Source organism: Mirounga leonina, unplaced genomic scaffold (genome assembly GCF_011800145.1).
Source record: "Mirounga leonina isolate KUSES-001 unplaced genomic scaffold, KU_Mleo_1.0 Mir_154, whole genome shotgun sequence".
Lineage (NCBI taxonomy): Eukaryota > Metazoa > Chordata > Mammalia > Carnivora > Phocidae > Mirounga > Mirounga leonina.
The window spans coordinates 43,082,093-43,106,488 of NW_023270389.1; the positions used below are offsets into that span (position 1 = coordinate 43,082,093).

Below are 24,396 nucleotides of genomic sequence, written 5' to 3' on the forward strand. Positions count from 1 at the left end.
CTGGGCTCACTGCTGGTTCCTGGCATCACAAGAGAGTAGCATACTGCATACTGCTAGCCCAGGAAGGATCAAAATTCAAGATTTGAAGTATGATTTCTACTGAATGTGTATTGCATTAACAGCAATGGCTTTATAGGTTACTCAGTAAAAAGTCAGAGCTGTACACCCAACCATGGCACATACTAACTCCAAAATGCAGACAATCCTACTAAGTGTTGTGCCTTTGTTTTCAAAGTAGAGTTTTAAGGTATATCACTGTATCTTTCCCTTTGGAGGGACTATGCTGCTGTGACTCAAATAATTGGAATCTTAGAAACTTTATTGAGGTAGCAGGACCATGCATTTTTATGGGATTTATTTACCATTCTTTAGCACACATGACATCTGCTTATCAAGATAATGAAGGTGTAGTACTGTTCACATTGGAGAAACCAGGCTGCTTTTAGTGTTCTCAGCTTACTAAGATAGAAAAAAATGCATTTATAAATCAGTAGCTTCATACAAGTTGTAGAATTATGTTGATTTGACCCAGTAAAGAGACCATAGGTACAATTGTCTACTCTTCTTGATTAAGCTTATGATACCAGGACCTATCTATCTTCAGCACAGGACAATGTCAAGTTCAATGGAGATAAGATGGGGACTACTACATCTTGTTTGTTTCAAGTTTTTTAAACCTTATTTTAAAGCACTCATTTTAAGGATTCTCTTAGGAAGGGAATGCAATGTTGCTTTTGGTTTGCTATTTTGATCGGGAGGGGTGTTCTACTTGACCCTCTCTACCATAAGAGCCCTTTACTACTTGATTGGAAGTTAATGTTAGGATTCTACCAGTTGCTGAGTATACTATTCCGATATACATTCTGGAATAATAGAAGTAATGATAGAATGGGTTTGTAAATGTCAAGACCCATTGTGAGATGCCCTGGAGCCCAACTCCATTTATGATCTGACCTTGTAAGTCAAACTCAACTGAGTGACCATTGTAATGTTCTGGGTTCCCAGGGATTCATGGCAGCTCATAGCCATTGGTGTTCAATAATCCTGAAAGAGTATTCCTCTTTCCCCAGTGTACAGTTAACTCAGTAAATGACACAAGGTCTTTTGGAAAAAGCCAGGAGCTCTGGGTTTGAAACAGACTCCTACTATGGTGAGGGGTCATGACTCAAATCAGGCTCTATATACCAGACCTAAAATTTTTTGTTTATTTGGTTGGCTGGTTGGTTTGATTTGATTTGGTTTGGTTATATAGGTCATGTAGAACCTTATTTAATAACCTGCCCAGTTATTTAGTCCTAAAGACTACATGACCCATTAATGATTGAAGAAGATTCTTGAGAATAAAATTAGTCTGTCCCTCCAGTCCTGATGCCTATTACAGCAACCATGCCCATTTGCCTCTGTGGTTAAGTACTGCTAGCTGGCCTTTGCATTCCAGTTTCCCATCATTCCTGTTGAAATTAGAGAGCCCATTTAAATGGCAGCATCTCCTTCCTTCACTCCCAGCCTACAAGGACAGGCACTTTAGCAACTCTCAAGAATAGTCTTATTTCCTTGACCATTAAACTTTGTATGCCCAAGTAAAGGAAATATCCTTTGGAACCTCCCAAGAGGATATAGGGGGTTGTTGAGCTGGTCACACATGATCAGTCCACTCTAAGATCCCCATATCTCTGAGTGTTTAGATCTGTTCTTGTGTACCTCTTGAGGGAATTTTGGGAATCTGTGGAACCATTGGATGTCACAGTGATTAGGGAATGTAGTAAGCATTTGCTGGCAGGGGCCAGGAATAGTAAATGTCCTGCAATTCATGGGACAGACTGACTCAACAAAGAATTGTACTGCATCCCGCATAACATTCAGTGGTCCTCCAGACATTACTGTATGTGAAAAATCTGTTTACAATCATCTGAACCTAACTCCACCTAATATATAAACACAAAGTACTTTTGCAAGGTTTTAATATACACTAAATTTTCTGGAAAGCAAGAATCGTGTAAATAAAGATATTACTATATGTTTTGTTCAGAACTCTACCAACACTTGTTTCATCACTTTGGAAAAATCATATTACTGACTGCAGTACTGCTTGTGAACTTTTATCTTCAAAAGAACACATCTGTATCAGTCTGCATCTGGAGCTGTTGTAATCAAGGCAACTCTGAATATAGATGCCGACATAGGACTACTTTGCTGTGTCTTCTAGCAGAGTTGTGCCTAAGCATTCATACAGAGAAATGATGATAATTTCCTTTTGTTTTCTTATGTCACAGAATATTATGTTGATTTAAAACATAATATGTATAAGTAGATTATATTAACTATAAATTTCATTTAAGAATAAAGGGGATATTACCATAAAATTATCATAAAAAGGGGACTTTGGGTCTAACAGGGTTGAGAATCACTGTTCATATAAGACCAAGGAATTTCTATTATCTCAATTTAACTCAGCATAGAACACTATTAAATCAAAGCCAACAATTAGAACTACTCTCAGCTGCTTGAGTTAGCTCACTGAATCCAGAATCTCTCATGGATACATGCCAATTGATAAATTCAGCCCAGTCTTAAGTTATGTTCCTGCCTCCTGATCTAACATCCTTAGAATTTATTACCACACATATTCACTGTTCAGGGTTTGGACAATGTAAATTAGCACTTAGGAGCAGCCAGCCTGCCTGACAGTTTTTGACTCCTTGTGTGCACCACCCCCGACTTTCTCGCTTAAGATCTATTGCAGTTGATGTGACATCTGCTAAAGCCTTGCCTTTAATAGACAATTCTTTTAAAGTCACCACAGGTGGTAATTTATGTTTTTTTTAGCACCAGTCCTTGGACTACCAATGTCCTTTCCTTTTCTCGTTATGGTTTTCTGATACTGTTTCATAGAGGCTATGTCTTCTTGCATTTTATGGAAGAGGACAAAAAAACGGAAATTTCTTTCTGAATAATGCTCTAGGATGATTTTCAGAACTATGTTCTGCCCCTCCTTCCCCATTGGATTGTGAATCAACAAATATTATAGGAAATCTATTATGTGCTAGACATGAGGTAGGTGTCAGGGCTATATCAGGGCTATAAGACTGGCATTGTTCCTGCTCCCATGGTATGTTAAAAGTACTGTTTCCCTCCTCTTATTCTGTAGAACTTTTCCATGGCCTTCATTTCTTTATGAAGTCAGATCTTTCCAGACTTTATATTTATAGTCTTTGTCAATAACAGTGGCAGTTGACTGGATCCTTTTATCTGATTCTGGATTACATCCAAGCATCTGCTAATTCAATTCAAAAAGCATGTATCTACTATACGTAAAACATTGTGCTAGGAGATATGGCAAATGATAGTAATAGCTAGCACGTACTGAATGCTTAATAAATGTTAACCACTTTTTTAAAAAGATTTTTATTTATTTATTTATTTGAGAGAGAGAGAATGAGAGACAGAGAGCATGAGAGGGAGGAGGGTCAGAGGGAGAAGCAGACTCCCTGCTGAGCATGGAGCCCGACGCGGGGCTTGATCCCAGGACTCCAGGATCATGACCTGAGCTGAAAGCAGCCGCTTAACCAACTGAGCCACCCAGGTGCCCCGTCAATCACTTTTAAGTACTTTGCATGTAGAACTTGTTTAGTTCTCCACCATTTTCTGAGGTGTTGCTGTTATTACCCCCATTTTACAGATGAAGAAACTGAAGCATTAAGTGGCTTAGAACCTTGCTCAAGGTCACATGCCAGTAATTAAATTAAACACAGGTGATCCACATCCAGGGCCAAATCTCTTAACTACTTTCTTATGGTAAGTAAGATACTAAGTTGAAAAATATGACTTGCTTCAAACAACTTGCCACCAAGGGGAAGCTTTGAAAATTACTGTAACTTATTATTAGTTGAAAAAAAAGTCAACTAAGATTCTTGAAGTTTTTTAGAACAGCTAGCTCAGGTAACCTTTCTGTTGACTTTTTTCTTTCACTTTTTTTTCCCTCTACTGATTCACTTGACCATTCATGAAATTATACCTATTTACATTGACTCTTTGATCTTATTGTTTATCTTCCCTACAAAAATGGAGAATTTCTTGAAGGTAGGAATCGTATATTATTTATCCTTCTAGCTTCAGCACCTAACATATAATAGAGGATTACTAAAAATAAGGACTAAATTAATCCTTATATTCAAAATAAATAGCAGTAATCATTCATACTCAGTATTTATGAATACATTTCACCCAAGGGTACACCAGTGTTTTAAAGCCTTTGATTGAATGTCTCAGTAACATTCTCATAGGAGAGTTAAACATCATTATCCTGTTTCACAATCAAGAGCTTAATTGTCAAAAGGTCAAGTGGCTCACAAGTTATAAAATGAGTAGAGGAAAAAACAGAATCTAACGGTTTCTTATTACAAAAAGTTTCCCCCAAAGTTAAATGAATTCACATAAGAATATAAAAAAATAATAATAAAGATCTTTATCAAAGCCCAAGCAATACTTGAGCAGAAAACATTAACTTATGTTAACTTTTGGAGTAAGTTATTTTGAAAAGCAGCTATAAAGATCATGTTCAGAAATTTCTTTCCATGCTATTTTTGTTTTCTACACATTATTTTAGTAATAAGGGCTATATCCTCCCATGAGATCTACAGGACGGATATGAGATAAGCCACAGATGAGTTAACTTGTTTTGGCCCGAATAAGGAAATGTGGCTGCTCCAGATGCTTCCATGCTCCAAGCACATCAGATCTAGTAGGCCATAGAAACTGGACTAAGACTCAAAGAGGGGGCAGTTTTAGCGAATAACAAAGTCTACTCCTTCAGTGTTTCCCTAGACAAAGGTTTTTTTTTTTAAAGAAAAATATTATTACAACATAGTTCTAGATTAGCTCTTCATAAACAAACTTCAACAAAGGATGATCCTAGAGTCTTGAACTTTTTTTTACTATAGAAAAGTTATTTTTATTTTTATTTTTTTTTAAAGATTTTATTTATTTATTTGACAGAGAGAGACACAGTGAAAGAGGGAACACAAGCAGGGGGAGTGGGAGAGGGAGAAGCGGGCTTCCCGCCGAGCAGGGAGCCCGATGCGGGGCTCGATCCCAAGACCCTGGGATCATGACCTGAGCTGAAGGCAGACGCTTAACGACTGAGCCACCCAGGCGCCCCTAGAAAAGTTATTCTTCACTCTGTTTCGGTGACTGCTTTCCCTACTTCTGTTCATGGTTTCACCATCCATTGAACCAACCAAGCTAGAAACTTTAGATTTATTCTCCATAGCATGTTCTCCCTCACCCTCACATGTCAATGGTTTTGCACATCCTGCCCATTTTCTTTTCTTTTTAAAGATTTATTTATTTATTTGAGAGAGAAAGAGCAAGAGTGGGAGAAGCAGAAGGAGAGGGAGAGAGAATCTCAAGCAGAGGCCATGCTGAGTGCAGGCCTGATGTAGGGCTCTATTCCTTGAAGGTGAGATCACGACCCAAGCTGAAACCAAGAGTTGGACACTCAACCCACTGCACCATCCAGGAGTCCCAGTTTTCTAAGTAGGTATATCTCTATGGCCTCTTTTAAAGGTTGAGCCTCTTATGGACTATATGTCAGTCTCTTAGGTGGTTTTCCTATTTCCAGTCTCACCTCTTTCTAGTCGTTTTTCTTCCCTAGTCGATAAGGTTATTAACCTAGAAACCACTAATGGCTCACCTTTGCCTATGGATCAGAATACAGCCTCCTTAGTAAGATATTCATGCCCTCCCCAATCTTTATAATACCTTATTTTTTGGTATTTCCTTGAAACACTCTATGCGAACTACAAGTTCCTTTTTTTTTTAATATTTTATTTGCTTATTTGACAGAGAGAGGCACAGCGAGAGAGTGAACACAGGCAGGGAGAGTGGGAGAGGGAGAAGCAGGCTTCCTGCAGAGCCCGATGCGGGGCTCGATCCCCGGACCCTGGGATCATGACCTGAGCCGAAGGCAGACGCTTAACGACTGAGCCACCCAGACACCCTGCAAGTTCCTTCTTGCCATCGCCCAGACATCTCTAACATCTTGAGCTCTTTCATGCTTCAGTGTCCTTGCCCATGATGTTCCCTTGGCCTGCAGAGTTCTTCGCCTGTATTCATCACATGGCCAACCTCCTAGACTTCCCTCAAATCCCAACACAAATGTGCCTCCCTATTAAGGATTTCTTGACTCTTCCATTTAATTAATCACTCTTATTTCAGACCCATGGCAGAAACTCCTGCTCCTCACTGAATAATCTTTTGATGTCCCACATTTCCCAGCTCCTTTCTAATGAGGTAGGGCCATGTGACTTCTTCTGGTCAAAGAGTTAGAAGTGCAAGTGAGATATGCCACTTCTGATCCAAGACATGAACTTTCAACACTCTCTTCTCTTTTGGGAAACTAAGGGGGAATTTTGACTAGATGGCAGAACCACAAGATGGAAATGGCCCAAACACACCATGTTGGGGGAGCTGCTCTGGAAAGTCCTTTGAAACTGCATTAGAATTCATATAAGCAAGAAATAAATTTTTTTGGTTAAGTCACTGAGATTTGGTATTTATTCATTACCACAGTGTAACCTCACCTATCCTGACTAATTCAATGTTCTGCCTATCTCCATTTGGCCTTTCATTATGATAAATTATGATAATGTGTTAATTATTTTTCTCCTATACTTTGAACCCTCAAGGTCAAATGCAATGCTGTGTTGCATCTAACACAGTGTTATGACCAAACTGAACTTGTTGAAAATTAAACTCAGCATCTTCAGACTTTACCCCCAAACCTGTTCTCCTTCAGTATTTCTTATCTCAGTGAATGACATCACCATTAACACAGTCACTCAATTCAGGATCTGGAGTTACCTTTCTTTATTGTCTTCTTAATCATCTTAAGAATACCTAGAAGAAACTTATTCTGCCTCCTAAGTATGCCTTGAGTTTGCCACATTTCTCCATCCCCTTATCCCTCATTACCTATCTCTTGTTGGGATGATAGCCACCAGCTTCCTAAATGGCTCTCTTCTATTGCTCCTTTGTGATTCATTTTTCATCTGCATTAAGAGGAAGATGTTTTAAAATTTGCAAATTTGATCACATAATTTCCATGCTTAAATAAGACCAAATACATATGAGAAATATATTTTGGCCATCTGAATGACCAAACATATACATTCATTCATTCATACATACATACATACATACACACATAAGTATAAATTACAGTATCACACCTCCCCTTGGGTTTCAAGTGTGTTCAGGGAATAGCCCTGTCTTGCCTGTTCACTGCTATATTTCCAGCTTCTGACACACAACAGACAGTACCAAATATTTGTTGAATAAACGAATGAATGAATAATTGGAAACTAGTAGGTACTCAATAGGTGTTTCTTGAATAAACAGCCAACAGCTAGCTCATATATTCAAGCAAATATGAATTTCAGTACACTCTGAAATGTATTATCAGTGCATATTTAAACTTTCAGTCCTCTTTCTCTTCTTTTATGTCAGCCCTTGCAACCTTTAAAATTCTAATCCATGGCTCATTTATTCATTCTTTTATTGGGGAAGGAGGTTCTTTGCATATTAATTCTTATGCACTTATGTATCTGAGTTACATAACATCATTTAAAATTTTGTGTTATTTTGTAAACATGCTTCAATAATTTTAACATTTATATAAATATATATATGTCTTCTCGACTGAATTATAAAATCACTTGGAATTAAATCTATGAGCTCTGTTTTGAAACTCTTGCCTCCCCTCACAACCTTAACCCTCCTGGTGCCCAGCCTTCTGCATAAGCTGATCACTTAGTTAAGTAATAGTAATTAAAGGATTGGCAAGATTTAGCCTACAAGAGTGAAAGATAGATGGGAGAAATGCTCAGCAGACAAGTAATTGGAATGGATTCCTGGCTTTGCCTTAAGGTAGAAATGAACTTTGGGGCTGGCATCTAGGGCTTGGGTCAGAGGTACAGATGCCTTGTGTTCATTGTCTTAGTTTTGCTGGGCTCCATCCCCGCATGCATTTTTTTCCAACAACTCAGTCAATTACTTTTAATGACCCCATGTTATGTGTAAGACACCTTAAAAACAACCCATGGAGAAGAAAATTGTTTTTCTAAGGTCCTTTTAAACATATTTACAACTTGCAAAAACCTAAAGTAAACTACATTTGTTCATTACAAATTAGGTAATGTTAAGATCTAACTTTACTTTTTTTTTTCTTACACCCTCCCACCTCTCATGAGTATTAACATTTAAAATGAAGCAAAAACAACAAAAAAAATCTTGGTCTTTAATGTCAGGTGATCTGGAATATAAAAGACCCATCTTGTATGAATGAAATCAGGCACACATGTGAATTTATTCTTTGTGTGTCGCTGGCCATGGCCTTGACTCTGTGCCAAGATGGACTCTTTCCTTGACTGTTCTGACACAGCAGTGGGAAATACATTCTAGTTTCTGTAGCTCCCATGCTGCTGTGTAATTATAGATCTCAGATGAGGGGATAAGACTGCTCAGGAAGGCAGCCTGATGACCATGATTCTTTCATGTGCTCAACTGATACTGATATGTTTTCATAATGAGCTATCCAAGATGGAAGCTCCAGAATAAGAAATACTCAAGTATTTGAAAATAATGTAAAGTTGTCCTGTTAATTAAAATGATCCTCTACACAAAATGAGGGAAAAGTACTATTTTTAAAAAAGTATTCTACTTATTTGACAGAGAGTGAGACAGCGAGAGAGGCAACACAAGCAGGGGAAGTGGGAGAGGGAAAAGCTTCCCACGGAGCAGGGAGCCCGATGCGGGGCTCGATCCCAGGACCCTGGAATCATGACCTGAGCCGAAGGCAGACGCTTAACAACTGAGCCACCCAGGTGCCCCGAGAAGTACTATTATAATTCTCAGTTCTTACACCTCATGTCCATGAAAATGTTCAGATGTTATACATTCTGAGTGAAGAAAATCCATTCTTAACATTATTGAAATTAAACTTTAAATAAAACCACAAGATTTCAGAATGGAAACATAGCTTGGAGCTATAGGCAAATAGGATTTTGGCACCTTGCTGTGACTACTGGAACTTTACTGGGTAACTAAATTGTTACTTTTTTGGTATATGTTAGACATCAGTGAATATTAGATTGTGACAAATTTGGGCATATTAAGATATAATGTATTCCTATTTTTAGGTTCCACAACTGATTAAGAAAAAGCAGGCTCATTTTCAGCACATACACAGAGTCACAATTTCTGAGATATAACAGGTTCAACTTTGTGTCTACTGAAACAAACTAGTTTGTAACAATTGTATTAGTCAGGTCAGCGGCTGTAACAAATGCCATAGACTGCCTGGCTCAAACAACAGAAATTTATTTTCTCACAGTTTCAGAGGCTCAGAAGTCCAAGATCAGGGTGCTGGACAAGCTTGCAGACAGCTACCTTCTTGGTGTGTCCTCACATGGTAGAGAGAGAGAGTGGGAGAGAGCGAGCTTGCTCTCTGGTGTCTCTTCTTATAAGGGCACTAATCTCATCAGACCAGGGCCCCACTCTCGTGACTTCATCTAACCCCAATTATTTCCCAAAAGCCCCATCTCCAAGTACCATCATATTGGGAGTTAAGGCTTTAACATATGAATTTTGGGGTCCACAATCAGTCCATAACAATTATTTAAAGCCTTTTTTTTTTCTTGAAGCATTTCTGGCTGTTGCCATGGTGCCAATTTCTGGAGTGTGTTACTTTTTTTTTTTTTTTTTTTACATTCTGCTGGTTTTTATTTCTCAGACTTTAACGATTTTTTTGACCTTCATTTTGTGACATACTAGGAAGAATTCTTTGGAAGTGGTTATTTTCTTTTTCTGCTTAAGAAGCCATAGGGAATATTTGTGCTTACTTGCCTTATGTAGTGATTATATTTATTCCTGCTTTATAGCCTAGAGTATTTTCCTTGCTAAAACTGCAGTGATGTCATAGAGGTCCTTTCTGTTCAGACTGTCCTTTCCACAACTCATTCCAGAATAAGTGATCAATGCTTCCATTAGCACAAATGTTCACATGCTATTAAAAACAAAACAAGGGTGCCTTATGCCTAAAAAGTTCTACTGACATGCAAACAATGGACATCCAAAAGATCATCCAGATCTTTGAAAGAAAATGTCATTCTTGTATTCAGTTAAGACTGATGTCAAATTACTTCCTGGAATGACTTTTCTGTAAAATCAGTTTGAGCCAGTATCCATTCTTGCTTTGGAAAAGCATATCCTGTGTCATTAACAAATGGGTATAGTGAACACATCCTAAAGATCAAAGGTGAAAAGTTAGTAGAAAACTAATATTACTTCAGTTGAGTATGATTGGATAAAGGATTTAAAGCCCTATACCTAAAATCGTGGCACGCTAACACTTAAAAGCAAGTGAAGGACTTCAATTACTCTATAATTTACTGGACAGTTTAAAATATATAATGTATGGGAAGAGGATTGTTTGCCTTTGCTGTCATTAAGCTTAATGGGTTATTAGGTGACCCTCTCTCTGGACTTGGAAGAAAATGGACCCTTTTTCCCTTCATGTGGAACTAACACTGAATAAGCCTTGTCACTACAGCATATTTATGAAGCCCTTGAGTGGTTTAACATTAACGTTTAACTTCTAAACTTTAATAATTCAGATTGCAACTGTGGAAAAAATAACCTGTGTGCATAACTTAAAGCAAATTGAAATTTTCTTTCCCTCAGCTGATTTTAGCTGTAATACTCATTGCTTTTTGTTACAGAATTCAACCTAAAAATATAATGTGTATTTGCATAGTGATTTTTGTCCTAAACATTATTATTTGCAGGTTATTTCTATTATGCCTATAAATTATGTTTTTAGATTTTAAAAATTGGAAAAAACTTTGCAAATACCTTATTTATGAGCAAAGCATCCATTCAGAAATAAATATCTCATCATTCCTGACACAATTACCAAACCTAGATGAATGTTAATTTGATAATATATGTGAACGGATGTGTCTGACACTGGCTATGTCTTTCCTGTTGTTTTTTGTTAAGTTTTTATTCAAATTCCACTAAGTTAACAGACAGTATTTTATTAGTTTCAGGTGTACCATATAGTGATTCAACACTTCCATACATCACCCGGCGCTCATCCCAAGTGCCCTCCTTCATCCCCATCTCCTATTTCACCCATCCCCCCACCCCCTTCCTTCTGGTGACCATCAGTTTGTTCTCTATAGTTAAGAGTCTGTTTCTTGGTTTGCCTCCCTCCCTCTCTCTTTTTGTTCCCTTTGCTCATTTGTTTTGTTTCTTAAATTCCACTTATGAGTGAAATCATATGGTACTTGTCTTTCTCTGACTGACTTATTTCACAGCGTTATACTCTCTAGCTTCACCCATGTCCTCACAAATGGCAAGATTTTGTTCTTTTTTATGGCTGAGTAATATGCCATTTTGTATATATATGCCACATAATCTTTATCCACTCATCAATTGATGGACACTTGGGCTGTTTCCATGATTTGGCTATTGTAGATAATGCTGCTATAAACATCAGGGTTCATGTATCTCTTTGACTTCATCTTTTTGTATTCTTTGGGTAAATACCTAATAGCACAATTGCTGGATCATAGGGTATTTCTATTTTTAACATTTTGAAGAACTTCCATACTGTTTTCCAGAATGGCTACACCAGTTTGCATTCCCACCAACAGTGTAAGAGGGTTCCCCTTTCTCCGCATCCTAGCCAACACCTGTTGTTTCTTGTATTGTTGATTTTAACCATTCTGACAGGTGTGAGGTGAAATCTCATTGTAGTTTTGATTTGTATTTCCCTGATGATCAGTGATGTCAAGCGTCTTTTCACGTGTCTCCTGGCCATTTGGATGTCTTCTTTGGAAAAATGACTATTCATGTCTTCTGACTGGCTGTGTCTTTGACAAGTCAATATAGTTTGGGAAGCAGTATTAGATAACAGTGAAGACAAAGACTCTGCAGCCAGACTGTCCATGTTTGAGTCTCAGCTCTGTCACTTACTAGCTTTGTGGTCTTCAGCAAGTTACTGAGCCATCCCTATAAAATGGAATGATAGTAAAAATACCTACTTATAGAGTTATTGCAAAGATTGCACTGAGCACTTAAAATGTCATTGCTACCTAGGAAACTCCAAATAAGCTTGTTATTATTATCCACAGTGGTTAGGAGCATTGACTGTAGGGTCAGACATCCAGAGTTTAAGTCAGGCTCCACTACCAGCTGAATAACCTTGGGCAAGTTACTTAATATCACAGTGTCTTCATTTCTTCATCTGAAAATGAGGATAATAATAGACATGAGAACTAATTGAAATAATAGAGAAAAAATGATTAGAAAGGTCCCTGGTACATAGTAGGTGCTAAGTAAATATTAACAATGGATATAATAATCATATTATGGAGATTAAATTATATTCATGCCTCCTAAATATCAAGTGAAATATGATATCAAATGAAAAATGCTATATCCTATTTCACCAGTCTTGAGAATAACTTAAAGTCACGTATTTTTAGTAGTAATATGACTCCAAACATCTATCCTGCTTATTATGAAAATGTCTTTCCTTTTCTGTGTCCCTATGTCATGGTAAATGCAGGAATCCAGGGGTCGTTACTCAGCCTCAAGGGGTCAGTATTGAAAGGCCATTGCTGCTCCTGCAATATAATCTCAGTGTACTGGGTCAGTGAGGTGCTGGTACCTGCCCTCCTTTTCAATTTGCTCAAACCACAAAATCCTTTTTCTCACCTTCCTAATGTACAGCTAAGGGCAGACACCATGATCCAAGCAAGACCATCATAATAAGTAAGAGTACATTTCCTAAGGTCTCAGTTATTCAATTTTAAATAATGATGTGACAACAAACAATATAATAACAAAGGTAACTAGAAAATCTCCAAATGTTTAGAAATTAAACAATGCACTTTTAATAATCAATGGGCCAAAGTAGACTTTGAACAGAAATTAGAAAATATTTTGAATTGAATAATAATAATGGTGGTGTGGCACATCAAAATTTATGTTTTAAAGTGGTGTTAAGAGGGAAATTTGTGCTTTAAACACACATATTATGGGGAAAGTGGCTGAAATTAATTATCTGAGATTTTACTCAAGAAATTAGAATAGGATATCAAAGTTGAAGAAAGAAGATATAATAAAAAGCAGAAATGAGCAACATAGTAAACAAACAATAAAGAAAAATTAAAAAGCCAAAAGCTGGCAATCTGTAACAATTAATTAAACTGATAAACCTAGTAAGTAAAAAGAGAAAAAATACCAGTTTTAGGAATAAAGTTCCCACCATCATTAAAAAGAGAATAAGAGGTTATTATGAGTAACTCCATGCCAATAAATTTGAAATTTAGATGAGGTTGACAAATTCCTTGAAAAATACAAGTTACTAAAACTGACTATAGAATAGAACATTTAAATAGTTCTATATTTACTTTAAAAATGGAATCTGCGGGCGCCTGGGTGGCTCAGTTGGTTAAGCGACTGCCTTCGGCTCAGGTCATGATCCTGGAGTCCCTGGATCGAGTCCCGCATCGGGCTCCCTGCTCGGCGGGGAGTCTGCTTCTCCCTCTGACCCTCCCCCCTCTCATGTGCTCTCTCTCATTCTCTCTCAAATAAATAAATAAAATCTTAAAAAAAAAAAATGGAATCTGCTGGGGCACCTGGGTGGCTCAGTCGTTAAGCGTCTGCCTTCAGCTCGGGTCATGATCCCAGGGTCCTGGGATCGAGCCCCGCATCGGGCTCCCTGCTCAGCAGGAAGCCTGCTTCTCCTTCTCCCACTCCCCCTGCTTGTGTTCCCTCTCTCACTGTGTCTCTCCCTGTCAAATAAATAAATAAAATATTTAAAAAAAATAAAAATGGAATCTGCTATTAAAATGTCTTCTCCTCTTCTACTCCCCCCCCCCCCACCGCCAAAAAACAAAAACAAAACAAACTAAAACCAGAACCAAATGGCTTCACTGGTGAATTTCAAGCATTTAAATATGCAATAATGCTTAAAATAATTTCCCCAGAGAATAAAAAATGGGATACCTCCCAACTCGTTTTGTAAAGCCAGCATAATCTTGGTACTAAACCTAACAGGATGTAAAAAAAAGGGGGGGGAGCATATAAGAGGGCAATTTCTCATTAACATATAAGAGGGCAATTTCTCATATACCTAAGTATAATATTAGAAACTAAATTCAGTGTAAGATAAAAAGATAATAGCACAACCAAACTAGGTTTATTTCAGGAATACCAGGTTTATTAATTATTAATTTAATAATTATTGAATATAACTCAGCACATTAACAAACTAATAACATATAGTACGGATAATAGAAAAGTCATGAACATTTCAATAGGTGAGAAAAATCATGACCAATTCCAACATTCATTCATAATTTAAAAATAAAGACCTCTCATCAAACTAGTAATATAAAGGAAATAGCTTAATCTGATAAAAGGTAAATATAGAAAATGTACAACAAACATTATACTTGTGAAATGTTGAAAACTTTTCCCCTGAGATCAGGAACAAGATAAAGATATCCACTATCACCATTTCTATTCAACACTAGATGTTCTATTACACTAGATGTTCTAACCAACAGAAGTAGAGAAGGAAAAGAACTAAAAAGTATTAAAAAGGAAAATAAGAAATAAAACTGTTAGTATACACAGATGGCCTGATTGTGTGGATGGAAAATTTAAAAGGATTTACAAGCTATTGGAAATAAAAGTGAACTTAGCAAGGTTGTTGGATTGCTGGATATAAAGCCAAAATAAGAAAATCAGTTCTATTTTTATATTCTAGTAACAAACAATAGGATAAAAAAGCAAATACCTAGCAAAATATTTAATTAAAAATGTGCAAATTTCTACACATTGTGTAGAAATGATAAATGATAAAAGATTACCATGATAATCTAAAGAAGACCTAAGAAATGGAGAGATATATATCTACACCTATATCTATATTATATGTATAGATATTGAGGGATGGAAGACTCAATGTTGCATAGACGTGACTTCTTCCTAAATTAATATATAGATTGAATGCAATCACAAACAAAATTCTGGGTAGAAATTGAGAAGCCAATTCTAAAATTATATGGAAGTGCAAGAATAATCACCATGGTCTTTAAGAAAAAAAAAAAGTGTTGGAGAACCTATCCTAGTGGATATCAAGACTTATTATAAAGCTACAATAAAACAGAATACAGATGTTTGAAATAGATGACTTGGGTGTTTGGTGACAAAGTTCATATTGCAGAGTAATGGGGGGAAAAATAGTCTCTTCAATTATGGTGATTTAGTAGTAGGGTAGCCGTATGGAAAAATATATTTTGAGGTCTACCTCATACCATACACAAGAATCAATTCTAGATGAATTAAAAATTTAAATGTGAAAGATAAAACAAAATTTCCAAATCATAGCACAAGAAGATATGTTAATAACCTTAAAGATTTTTTTTTTAAAGATTTTATTTATTTATTTGACAGAGAGAGACACAGCAAGAGAGGGAACACAAGCAGGGGGAGCGGGAGAGGGAGAAGCAGGCTTCCCGCTGAGCAGGGAGTCCAATGTGGGGCTCAATCCCAGGACCCTGAGATCATGACCTGAGCAGAAGGCAGACGCTTAACGACTGAGCCACCCAGGCGCCCCAACCTTAAAGATTTTAAATAGGAATAGAAATAGCACTAGTCTTAAAGTTCAAAATTAGATTACATTTAAATGAGGAATTTCTTTCATCAAAGGATACCATTAAATGAAATGGTATAATATCTGTGATTTTGCTTCAAAGTAATTAAGTGGTGATGGGAGGGAGTGAGGTGGAGGAGAAATATGAAAGCATAGCTGAAACAAAATTGGCTATGAATCTTTTTTTTGAAACTGGAGTTTTATTGCATATTTCTCTCCACTTTTATGTTTGAATTTTTCCATAAATTAAAGTTTAAAAAACGAGAGACACTATTAAAGAAGGAAAAGACAAAGCAAGGTGAAAGAAGATATTTGCAATATATAGAACAAGAAAAGGGGCCTATGTCCAAAATGTATAAAGAATACGTACATATGATTAAGAAAAAGACAGTCAACTCAAAGAAAAATGAGCAAAAAAAGTGAAAAGGCACAAAAAAGGATTCCCAAATGGTTAAAAAAATATGAAAAGGATGTCAGTCTAATTAGTAATTAAGGAATTAGAAAATAAAGCCACAATTCAATATTACACATTCAGTGACACAAGCAATTTATCATTTATTTATATATAATATACACACGTATAATACACACACATGTACATACACACTGGAGTGAGAGGCCCCGGAGTTCAGCACCAATACCATGATAATGTTAGCCTAGGATGGTGAAGATTAAAAATGTTGACAATACCAAGTGTTTTTGTGAGGAAGTGATGTAACCGCAACTCTCATACACAGTTGGTAGGAGAGAATATTGGTTCAACTAGTTTGGAGAACAGTTTGGGAGTATCTACCAAATTTGAATATGCCTACCCCTATGACTCAGCAGTTCCATTCCTACTAGATACACTTAAATGTGTGTGTATACATATTTATATATATTTCCATAGGACAAGTAAGAATTTTGGTAGTAACAAGTAATATTGTTCATAATAGTGGAAACTGGAAATGACTGAAATGTCCACCAACAGTAGAATGAATAAACAAGCATGTTTATTTATACAATAGAATACCATGCAATAAAGAAAAACAATGAACTATTGCTACTTTTGAATTATTATTTTGAACTATATCAATACAGATGGGTATCAAAAACATAATATTAATCAAAAGAAGCCACCCACACACAAAATACAAATTGTGTGGTTTCATTTAAATAGCATTCAAAAATGAGCGAAACTAATCTAATCTGTGGGAGACAGAAGTAAGGATAGATGTCACATATGGGGAGAAGGGAGGGGTCCTGATTGTCAAGAGACATGATAGGGCTTTTGGGCTAGGGCAATATTCTGTTTCTGGACCTGAGCAGTAATTACAGAAGTGTTTGCACTTTGTGATATGAGTCCTTGGAATTTGTGCATTGGTTCTTGATATGTAGATTGTACTTCAATAAAGGATGTCTATTAGAACAGTAGAATGACAGGGGCTAGGAGAGGGAATTCTGATAGATGACAGTCACTTTAGCACAGCATAATTATGAGTGAATTTTTAAAAAATCTTGCTTTTATCATACCAAATTTTAATTTGGTATGATAAATAAAATTTGCATTTTTATGATAAATAAAATTTGTGTGGGAGGAAAATTAATTTATCATTTGTCCAAATACATATATAAACTGGAGATGGAGGCCCTTGAGTTCTGGGCCAGGACCACAACAATTACAGCCAGAAAAAATTGTAAAGCTGTATTATAACAGCCTCCCCAAAAATATTGCTTCAGAGGCCTGGGTGGCTCAGTCGTTAAGTGTCTGCCTTCCGCTCAGGTCATGATCCCAGAGTCCTGGGATCAGGTCCTGCATCAGACTCCTTGCTCAGCAGGGAGCCTGCTTCTCCCTCTGCCTGCCACTCCCCCTGCTTGTGTTCTTTCTCTCTCTCTGACAAATAAATAAAATCTTTAAAAAAATCTTGCTCAAAAAGGTGTAAACTTCTAATTTTAAACAATATAATTTTTAGGCACATCCTCAAAAAAAAAAAACCCTATTGCAATATATATCTAAGTAGCTGAATAAGGTAATGAACTATAAGGCAATCAAATGTTGGGAGAAAACTACCACTAATAGTATTAACTTTGGTTTTGAATGAAATATACTTTCTTTTTCTTTTAGAGTTGATTTTTTTTTTTTTTAAGATTTTATTTATTTATTTGAGAGAGAGAGAGAGAGCACATGAGAGGGGGAGGGCCAGAGGGAGAAGCAGACTCCCTGCTGAGCAGGGAGCCCGATGTGGGACTCAATCCCGGGACTCCAGGATCATGACCTGAGCCGAAGGCAGTCGCTTAACCAACTGAGCCACCCAGGTGCCCTAGAGTTGATTTTTTAAAATTGCGATATAATTGACATATTAGTTTCAGGTGTACAATGTAATGATTTGATATCTGTATATACTGCAAAATGGTCACAATAAATCTAACATCCATCACCATTCATAGCTAACTTTTTTTTCCTTGTGATGAGCACTTTTAAGACCTACTCTCCTAGCAACTTTCAAATATGTGATACAATATTGTTAACTACAGTCAATGCTGTACCTTTTCTGACAGTATTTAACCAGTCAGGGTCAACAACTTATTAAGGATATTCTGAATTCCCATAATAAAACCATGTCATCTGCATGTAAAAGATTATTTATCTCTCTGTTCTCTATGGTGAGATGTAGTCCACATCTGGTTAGTAGAACAGTAAAATTTTTGAGATGTGAAGTTCTTTGTTCCTTTGATGGGAAGATTTTGGGGTTGGGGAGGGGTTGGGCTTTGCTCCTCATTTTGGGAAATATTTCCTTTTTTATTGTTTTTGTAATAAAGTTCAAACTTAAATTTTATGAATTATGATATGTGTCCTTTCCTCTTCCTTTTTAAACCAGCATCACAATATAAAGATGGTTTAAATCAAGTACATGTTGGTGGGTGGGAAGGAAGGGTTTTACCTCATACATGAGGAATCCTGTCTTTACCTGAGCATGGCCACAAAAGATACCTTATCTTGTTATGCTTGGACTTGTACCAAGGATCCAGGAAGGATCTATAAACCTAACACAAAGGATCGTGTGTAGTTAGTGTAACTCTGAAGAGGGATATTGTTAATTTTCTTCCAGTATCACATTAATTTTCATCTAATTTAGAATTCCCATTTGATAACCTAAAAACCTTGAAAGTTCGAGGTAGCTCTTCCTTTACACTCGACCGTGACCTTTACACAACAGAAAAAGAAACAGCACTGGATAGGGAACCAGAAAGTGCAGGCTCCAGTCTTGATCTTGCTGCTTGCTAGAGATTAATCTCTTTGAGTCTTAGTTTCTTCAACTCGACAAGTTAATATCCCCTGCTTCAGAGTTATTACATTTTGAAAAGCACAAGACAGAAGGTAAATATAGGCTAACATCATTATATTAGTAGTAACTATTATCTTTAGGTTGCATTCTAAATATAAAAGATAAAGCCTAGAGTATAGTGGTGCTTAGGCTTGGGAAAAATACAGGGACGTGAAGTCAGCAAAAACTAAGAAATGGGAAAATGGACACATTGGTAATTACAGAAGATTTTTTAAAAGGGCAGTTTCGATGTTAAAAGGTCACTATAACCCTTTAAGTTGTTTTTCTAACCAAATCACACATTCTCAATTTGGATGTAGTAGACATCTGTTGTATTTTTCTACCTTGTAACCTGCCCCCTTCTGGCAACAGCAATCGCTTTCCTTGAAGAACTGCTTTTCCCAAATTCCATGGCTTTCTGTTGGGCTGCTTTAGCGCGGTTACTTTATTCAACTGGCTAGGGGTGGGTATGCCCAGGGATTTGCAGGTGACCCAAGCCAGGGAAATCAGCATCCGTCCTTGAAATTGTTTAGATAGATCCTGATAGGGGGAAATCTCTTTTCTCTGGAATTCTAAGTGGGATTTTTAAAATTTTGGAACTCTTTTGTCTGTATAATAAACAACTATATCCTCTCATTCTACATTTCTTGCTGCACAGAGACCCTGGAGGTTGGGCACTAATATCATTTTTTAGGGGATCTGAAACCATTTCTCCCACACCTTCACATTTTTCTTCTAAACACTACATCTGTTTACTAGATAATGTAGTTTGTAAGCAGTTAAGAACATGTATTATTAAAGGGCGCAGAATTTTTTTTTTAAAAAAACTGGGTAACCTCAGGGTGCCTGGGTGGCTCAGTCGGTTAAGCTCTTCATTTCTGCTCAGGTCAGGTCATGATCTCAGGGTTGTGAGATCGAGCCCCACGTTGTGCTCCCTGATGGACCTGGAGCCTGCTTAGGATACTCTCTCCCTCTCCCTTTGCACCGGCCCCCCGAAAAAAAACCCCACAGGGTAACCTTAAGTAAAAAAAAAATCTCACACACTTTCACTTTAAAAAAAAAAAAAACCAAGTCTATTTAGTAAACAGTAAAATCTTCAGGTACCTAAAATACTTAATTTGTTATCACAAAATATCTAATTAGCATTTAAATTTTCCACATTGTCTTAAAATTTTTATTTTAACCTTTGTTTTGTTTGAATCAGAATTCAAACAATGGAGCAAAGTTGTTGTTGTTGTTGTTTTAATTTTTTTTACCAAGCCCCCCGGCCTAGGCCCGGTTACATTTTACCTCTCTCCAAAATAGATATTTCCTTGTCACATTCCCATGAGCAATAGAATTTAGAAATTAATTCAAAGTCTCTTTATGGGCTTTACAAATATCAGATGAGGTTCTGGTAATGAAATTTTGGGGCAGAAGTAATAAAGTTACCCTTGGATATTAGAATCCAAAAGGGAGCAGCGACAGCAAACATTTATTTTGATCTTGCAAACTTGGGTATTTCCTTACCTTAATCTGTTTTAACCTGGTAGAAAACAAAAGGACCCCCACTGTTTTGTTTGCCAATATCTAATAAAATACTGAAAATTTCTAAGGGCAAATGCATTAATGTATTTACTTAATTATATTTATTAGAAATACCTTTACAACTAACATTCTTTATTTACAACTAACATTCTTATCTTCGTCCTATATGTCTTTGTTCTCAAGTACAATGAAAGAGAGAGAATATCATCCTCTTTAGGTATAAATGAATGTATTTATTTTGCTTCAACTCGAATATGAAAGGATTAAAATACTGTTACTCACAGTCCCACAAGTTTCTTCTTCCAAAGCGGAGGTGCCAAAGGATGAGGAGTTAAGAGACTTTTAGTCATGCATCACCTTCACCCAGCTCATCAAATAAATGAACAATACAAGTGATCCATGTGCCTGCTAAGCAAACTCAGCATTTTGGCAAGACACCCCCCACCCCCCCGCCCAACCAGACCATTATCCTTAAAGTACTCTTGGAGTTAACACTGACCCCAACCATAGTAATCTAACATTTACTTACTTCATTATTTCAGACCCCCACTCTCTTAACGGAGCTACTGAATCCAAACGTAGTTTGGGGTTTTTTGTTTCTTTTGGGGGGGTTGGGCTTTTTGCGAGCGGGGGGGTGGGGGGCATATATTTATTATTCTCACTTTACTATTAAGATCTGGAAAAGTTAAAAAAAAATCTGTCTCATGAGCATCCACTAGTTGCATCCACTTTGCCTGGGGACTCCAAACGTTTAAAAGCCACCACCCCGGCCGTCCACTTTTACAGCACCCTCCTTTCCCGGTCCTTGCTTGTCGTATCAGCACTGGGTAAGTGCCCAGGTTCTGATCTGGGACTAAAACTCATGATCTTCTGGCGCAGGTTCTGTGAACTGAGTCATTCTGGCACGGAGAATATTCCGTGACTCAGCAGGCCCGAAAAGGAGGATGTCAGATGCAGATAATTTCGAGTCTTTTAAAGGCAAGATGGGGAACATAAACAACACAGTGGAAGAATTTCGCAGTGGGTCTGCCTACCCAGGGGAAAAATGTCATTCCATTCCCAGCCCTTTCACTTCCTTCTCTGCCCCTGTTAAAGGATGGGTTACACTTTAGAGGCAGGAAATTGCTTCAGAAAATTCATTTTGATGCTGAGACCAAGGCCCTGAATTCTCCGGGGACCGTGTATGTCCCCGGACGCCCCGGGACCTCTCCTTGGAAAAGGCTAGAGCCCCGCCCCGCGCAGCAGGGGGCATTCCCGGGGCGGCCCGCGGGGGCGAGGAGCCTGCGCGCAGCTCCCAGCGTCCGGTCCCTCGGGTCCCGGCCCCAGGGCGCGGCCGGCTGGACGCAACGACCGACACCTGGTGGGGCGGAGATCCGCGTTGCCGCGGCCCCGGGTTGGCGCGGGGCCCAAAGGCCGATTCCAAGTGACCTCACCGACCCAGCGTCGCCCCTTTAAGGCTCCCTCCATTACCCCTTCCCCCCACCGGAGTCCTCCGGAGACGCGGAGCTAGGGGACCCCGGCGTCCGACTCCCCCAGGGCGCGGGCTCTCCTTAGCCTCCCCTTCCCTCCCGTCATGCACCGCCCCGCCGCCCCTCCTTCCCCCGCTCTCCCTCCGCCTCTCTCTTCCCCCTCCCATTCCCCGATCCCCCACCCCTTCCCTCACTCCCCGCCCACCCCTCGCACCCCTCAAGGCCCCTCCCCCGCCGATCCCGCGCCGCGGGCCCGAGCGCGAGATGCCGCCGCCCCCGCCGCCGCCGCCGCCGCCGCCGCGAGTCGCCCGGGCGGACGCTCAGTCCACGGCGCGAGGAGGGCGGGGGAGCAGCTACGGGGGCCGCGGGAGCTGTTGAGAGGAGGCCGGGGTTGGGCTTTCTCCTCCGCCAGACCCCACCCCACTCTGCCGACCCCACCCCCTGCTCCTTCCTCCCCGGGGGCGCGCTCTCGGGCCCGCGCTCGGAAGTCGGGGGTCGGCGCCGAGTGCGGGCTGCGTTGCGGGTGGGTGAGGGAGGCGCGGAGGCGGCGAGCCGGGCAGTGGTCACCGAGCCGCGCGGTCGTCGCCAGCGGCGCCCACTGGCCCGTCTCTCCAGTACGAGCCGCCGCCACCACCCGCCCCGAGAGTCCGGCCCCTGGGCCCCGAGGCTCAGCCCGCAGAGCGGCCTCCCCGGGACACCGCTGGGCGAGAGGAACGCGCCCGCGCCCTTGCCTTCGCCGTGGCCCAGCGCGCGGGCGGCGGGATGAAGGGCAGCGAGCCGGCCGCGCCGGCGCTGCGGCCCCGGGGGCGGCTCTGGCCGGTGTTGGCGGTGCTGGCGGCCGCTGCGGCCGGCTGCGCCCGGGCAGCCATGGACGAGTGCACGGACGAGGGCGGGCGGCCGCAGCGCTGCATGCCCGAGTTCGTCAACGCCGCCTTCAACGTGACCGTGGTGGCCACCAACACGTGCGGGGCTCCGCCCGAGGAGTACTGTGTGCAGACCGGGGTGACCGGGGTCACCAAGTCCTGTCACCTGTGCGACGCCGGGCAGCCCCACCTGCAGCACGGGGCAGCCTTCTTGACCGACTACAACAACCAGGCCGACACCACCTGGTGGCAAAGCCAGACCATGCTGGCCGGGGTGCAGTACCCCAACTCCATCAACCTCACGCTGCACCTGGGTAAGCGGTGACAGCCCTGTTCCTGCTGCTGCTCGCCAGCAGCCCAGCTCCCTGGCCATCTTCACCTCCTGGCCCAGCCTGCGGGGCCCAAACAGCCGCATGCTGGCTCTCTGCTCCCCAGCATGGGCCACACAGATATTCCCCTTTCCAACTTCTAAACTAAATCTAGCACTTAACATTCCGCCGAGGGCCAGGATGCCTCGCGCTAGCATCTTTGTTTGCTTTTCTGTTCTTTCTAATTTAACCAGATTTTCGCTTCCTTGATGATTCGCCATTTGGTCTGTTTTTGTCCATTTTTTTCGGAAGCGTTGATCAGAAACCCCTAGTCTCGCTTTTCTCCCTCCTCGCAGGGCCATCACGGAGCGTTCTTGGATCAGAGATAGGAAGGTCCACCTTCAGCACTTTTATCTTGTTTAAATGCCTCTCTCTCCAGGATTGAGCGTGATTGCTGTTTGCTCTATTGAATAAGCTAGAGAGCAAAGGGTCTCTAGTGAAGGGAATTTGAGAGAAGCAAATGCTTTTACTACCGGTATGGCCTATGTGTAACTAAAATAGAAATTCGCTTTTAAAGTTATTGTTCTTTAGAGTTGTTGAGCGGTAATTAAGGACCACAAAACTATTTCACTGCTACTCCTGGAACAGAGAAAACAAAAGAAAGTGTGCACTCGCTGTAATTTCTGGCCACAGTTTGGTCCCTGGGTATAGAGGCTCTCCTTACTGTCTTTCCTTTTACTTTGATTCAAAACAAGTGTAGCAACATGTATGAATGACCTTTTAGAAATCAGGAAAAGGATGTATAGAAAACTTTTTTGCTGGGTGGTAGATGAGGATGGACATTTTATCCTAAGGTAAAAAAATCATGTTTGGTCTAAGTAAGTTTTTCTTCATCACTGAACTATATAAACAAGCAGAATAATTCATTATTGTGTTTAACAGAGTAAAATATGTGTGAGAAACTGGCATCTGATTTGTAGAGCTGCAGTCCCCATTGCATTGAAATAATTGATTTTCCTGGTAGCTGGTAGTAATGAACTTCCAGAGAGAACATAGGGCCCAAGCCATTCTTTGGTCAAAGCCAGATCATCCTGTAAGGCTAGTATTATTTGAGGGTCTTTGAAAGGAATGTTTTATAGGCAAATAGTTCTTTTGGTCATGGTTTTGCATTTTTCTTTCCACTGCTCTCTG

The 24,396-nt window shown here is 39.6% G+C and overlaps 2 protein-coding genes across 2 annotated transcripts in view; one reads left to right on the forward strand and one right to left on the reverse strand.

Moving 5' to 3' along the window:
• SHCBP1L (SHC binding and spindle associated 1 like) overlaps positions 1 to 22,060 on the reverse strand; it is a 98,696-nt gene extending 76,636 nt beyond the window's left edge. The window contains exon 1 of the mRNA XM_035010605.1: positions 21,095 to 22,060. The gene's annotated coding sequence lies outside the window, so the exon portion shown is untranslated. The remainder of the gene's footprint in view (positions 1 to 21,094) is intronic.
• Positions 22,061 to 22,466: 406 nt separating this feature from the next.
• Positions 22,467 to 24,396, forward strand: part of LAMC1 (laminin subunit gamma 1) — a 126,113-nt gene continuing 124,183 nt past the window's right edge. The window contains exon 1 of the mRNA XM_035010606.1: positions 22,467 to 23,211. Coding sequence (XP_034866497.1) covers positions 22,797 to 23,211 — 415 coding nt within the window. The 5' untranslated portion in view covers positions 22,467 to 22,796. The remainder of the gene's footprint in view (positions 23,212 to 24,396) is intronic.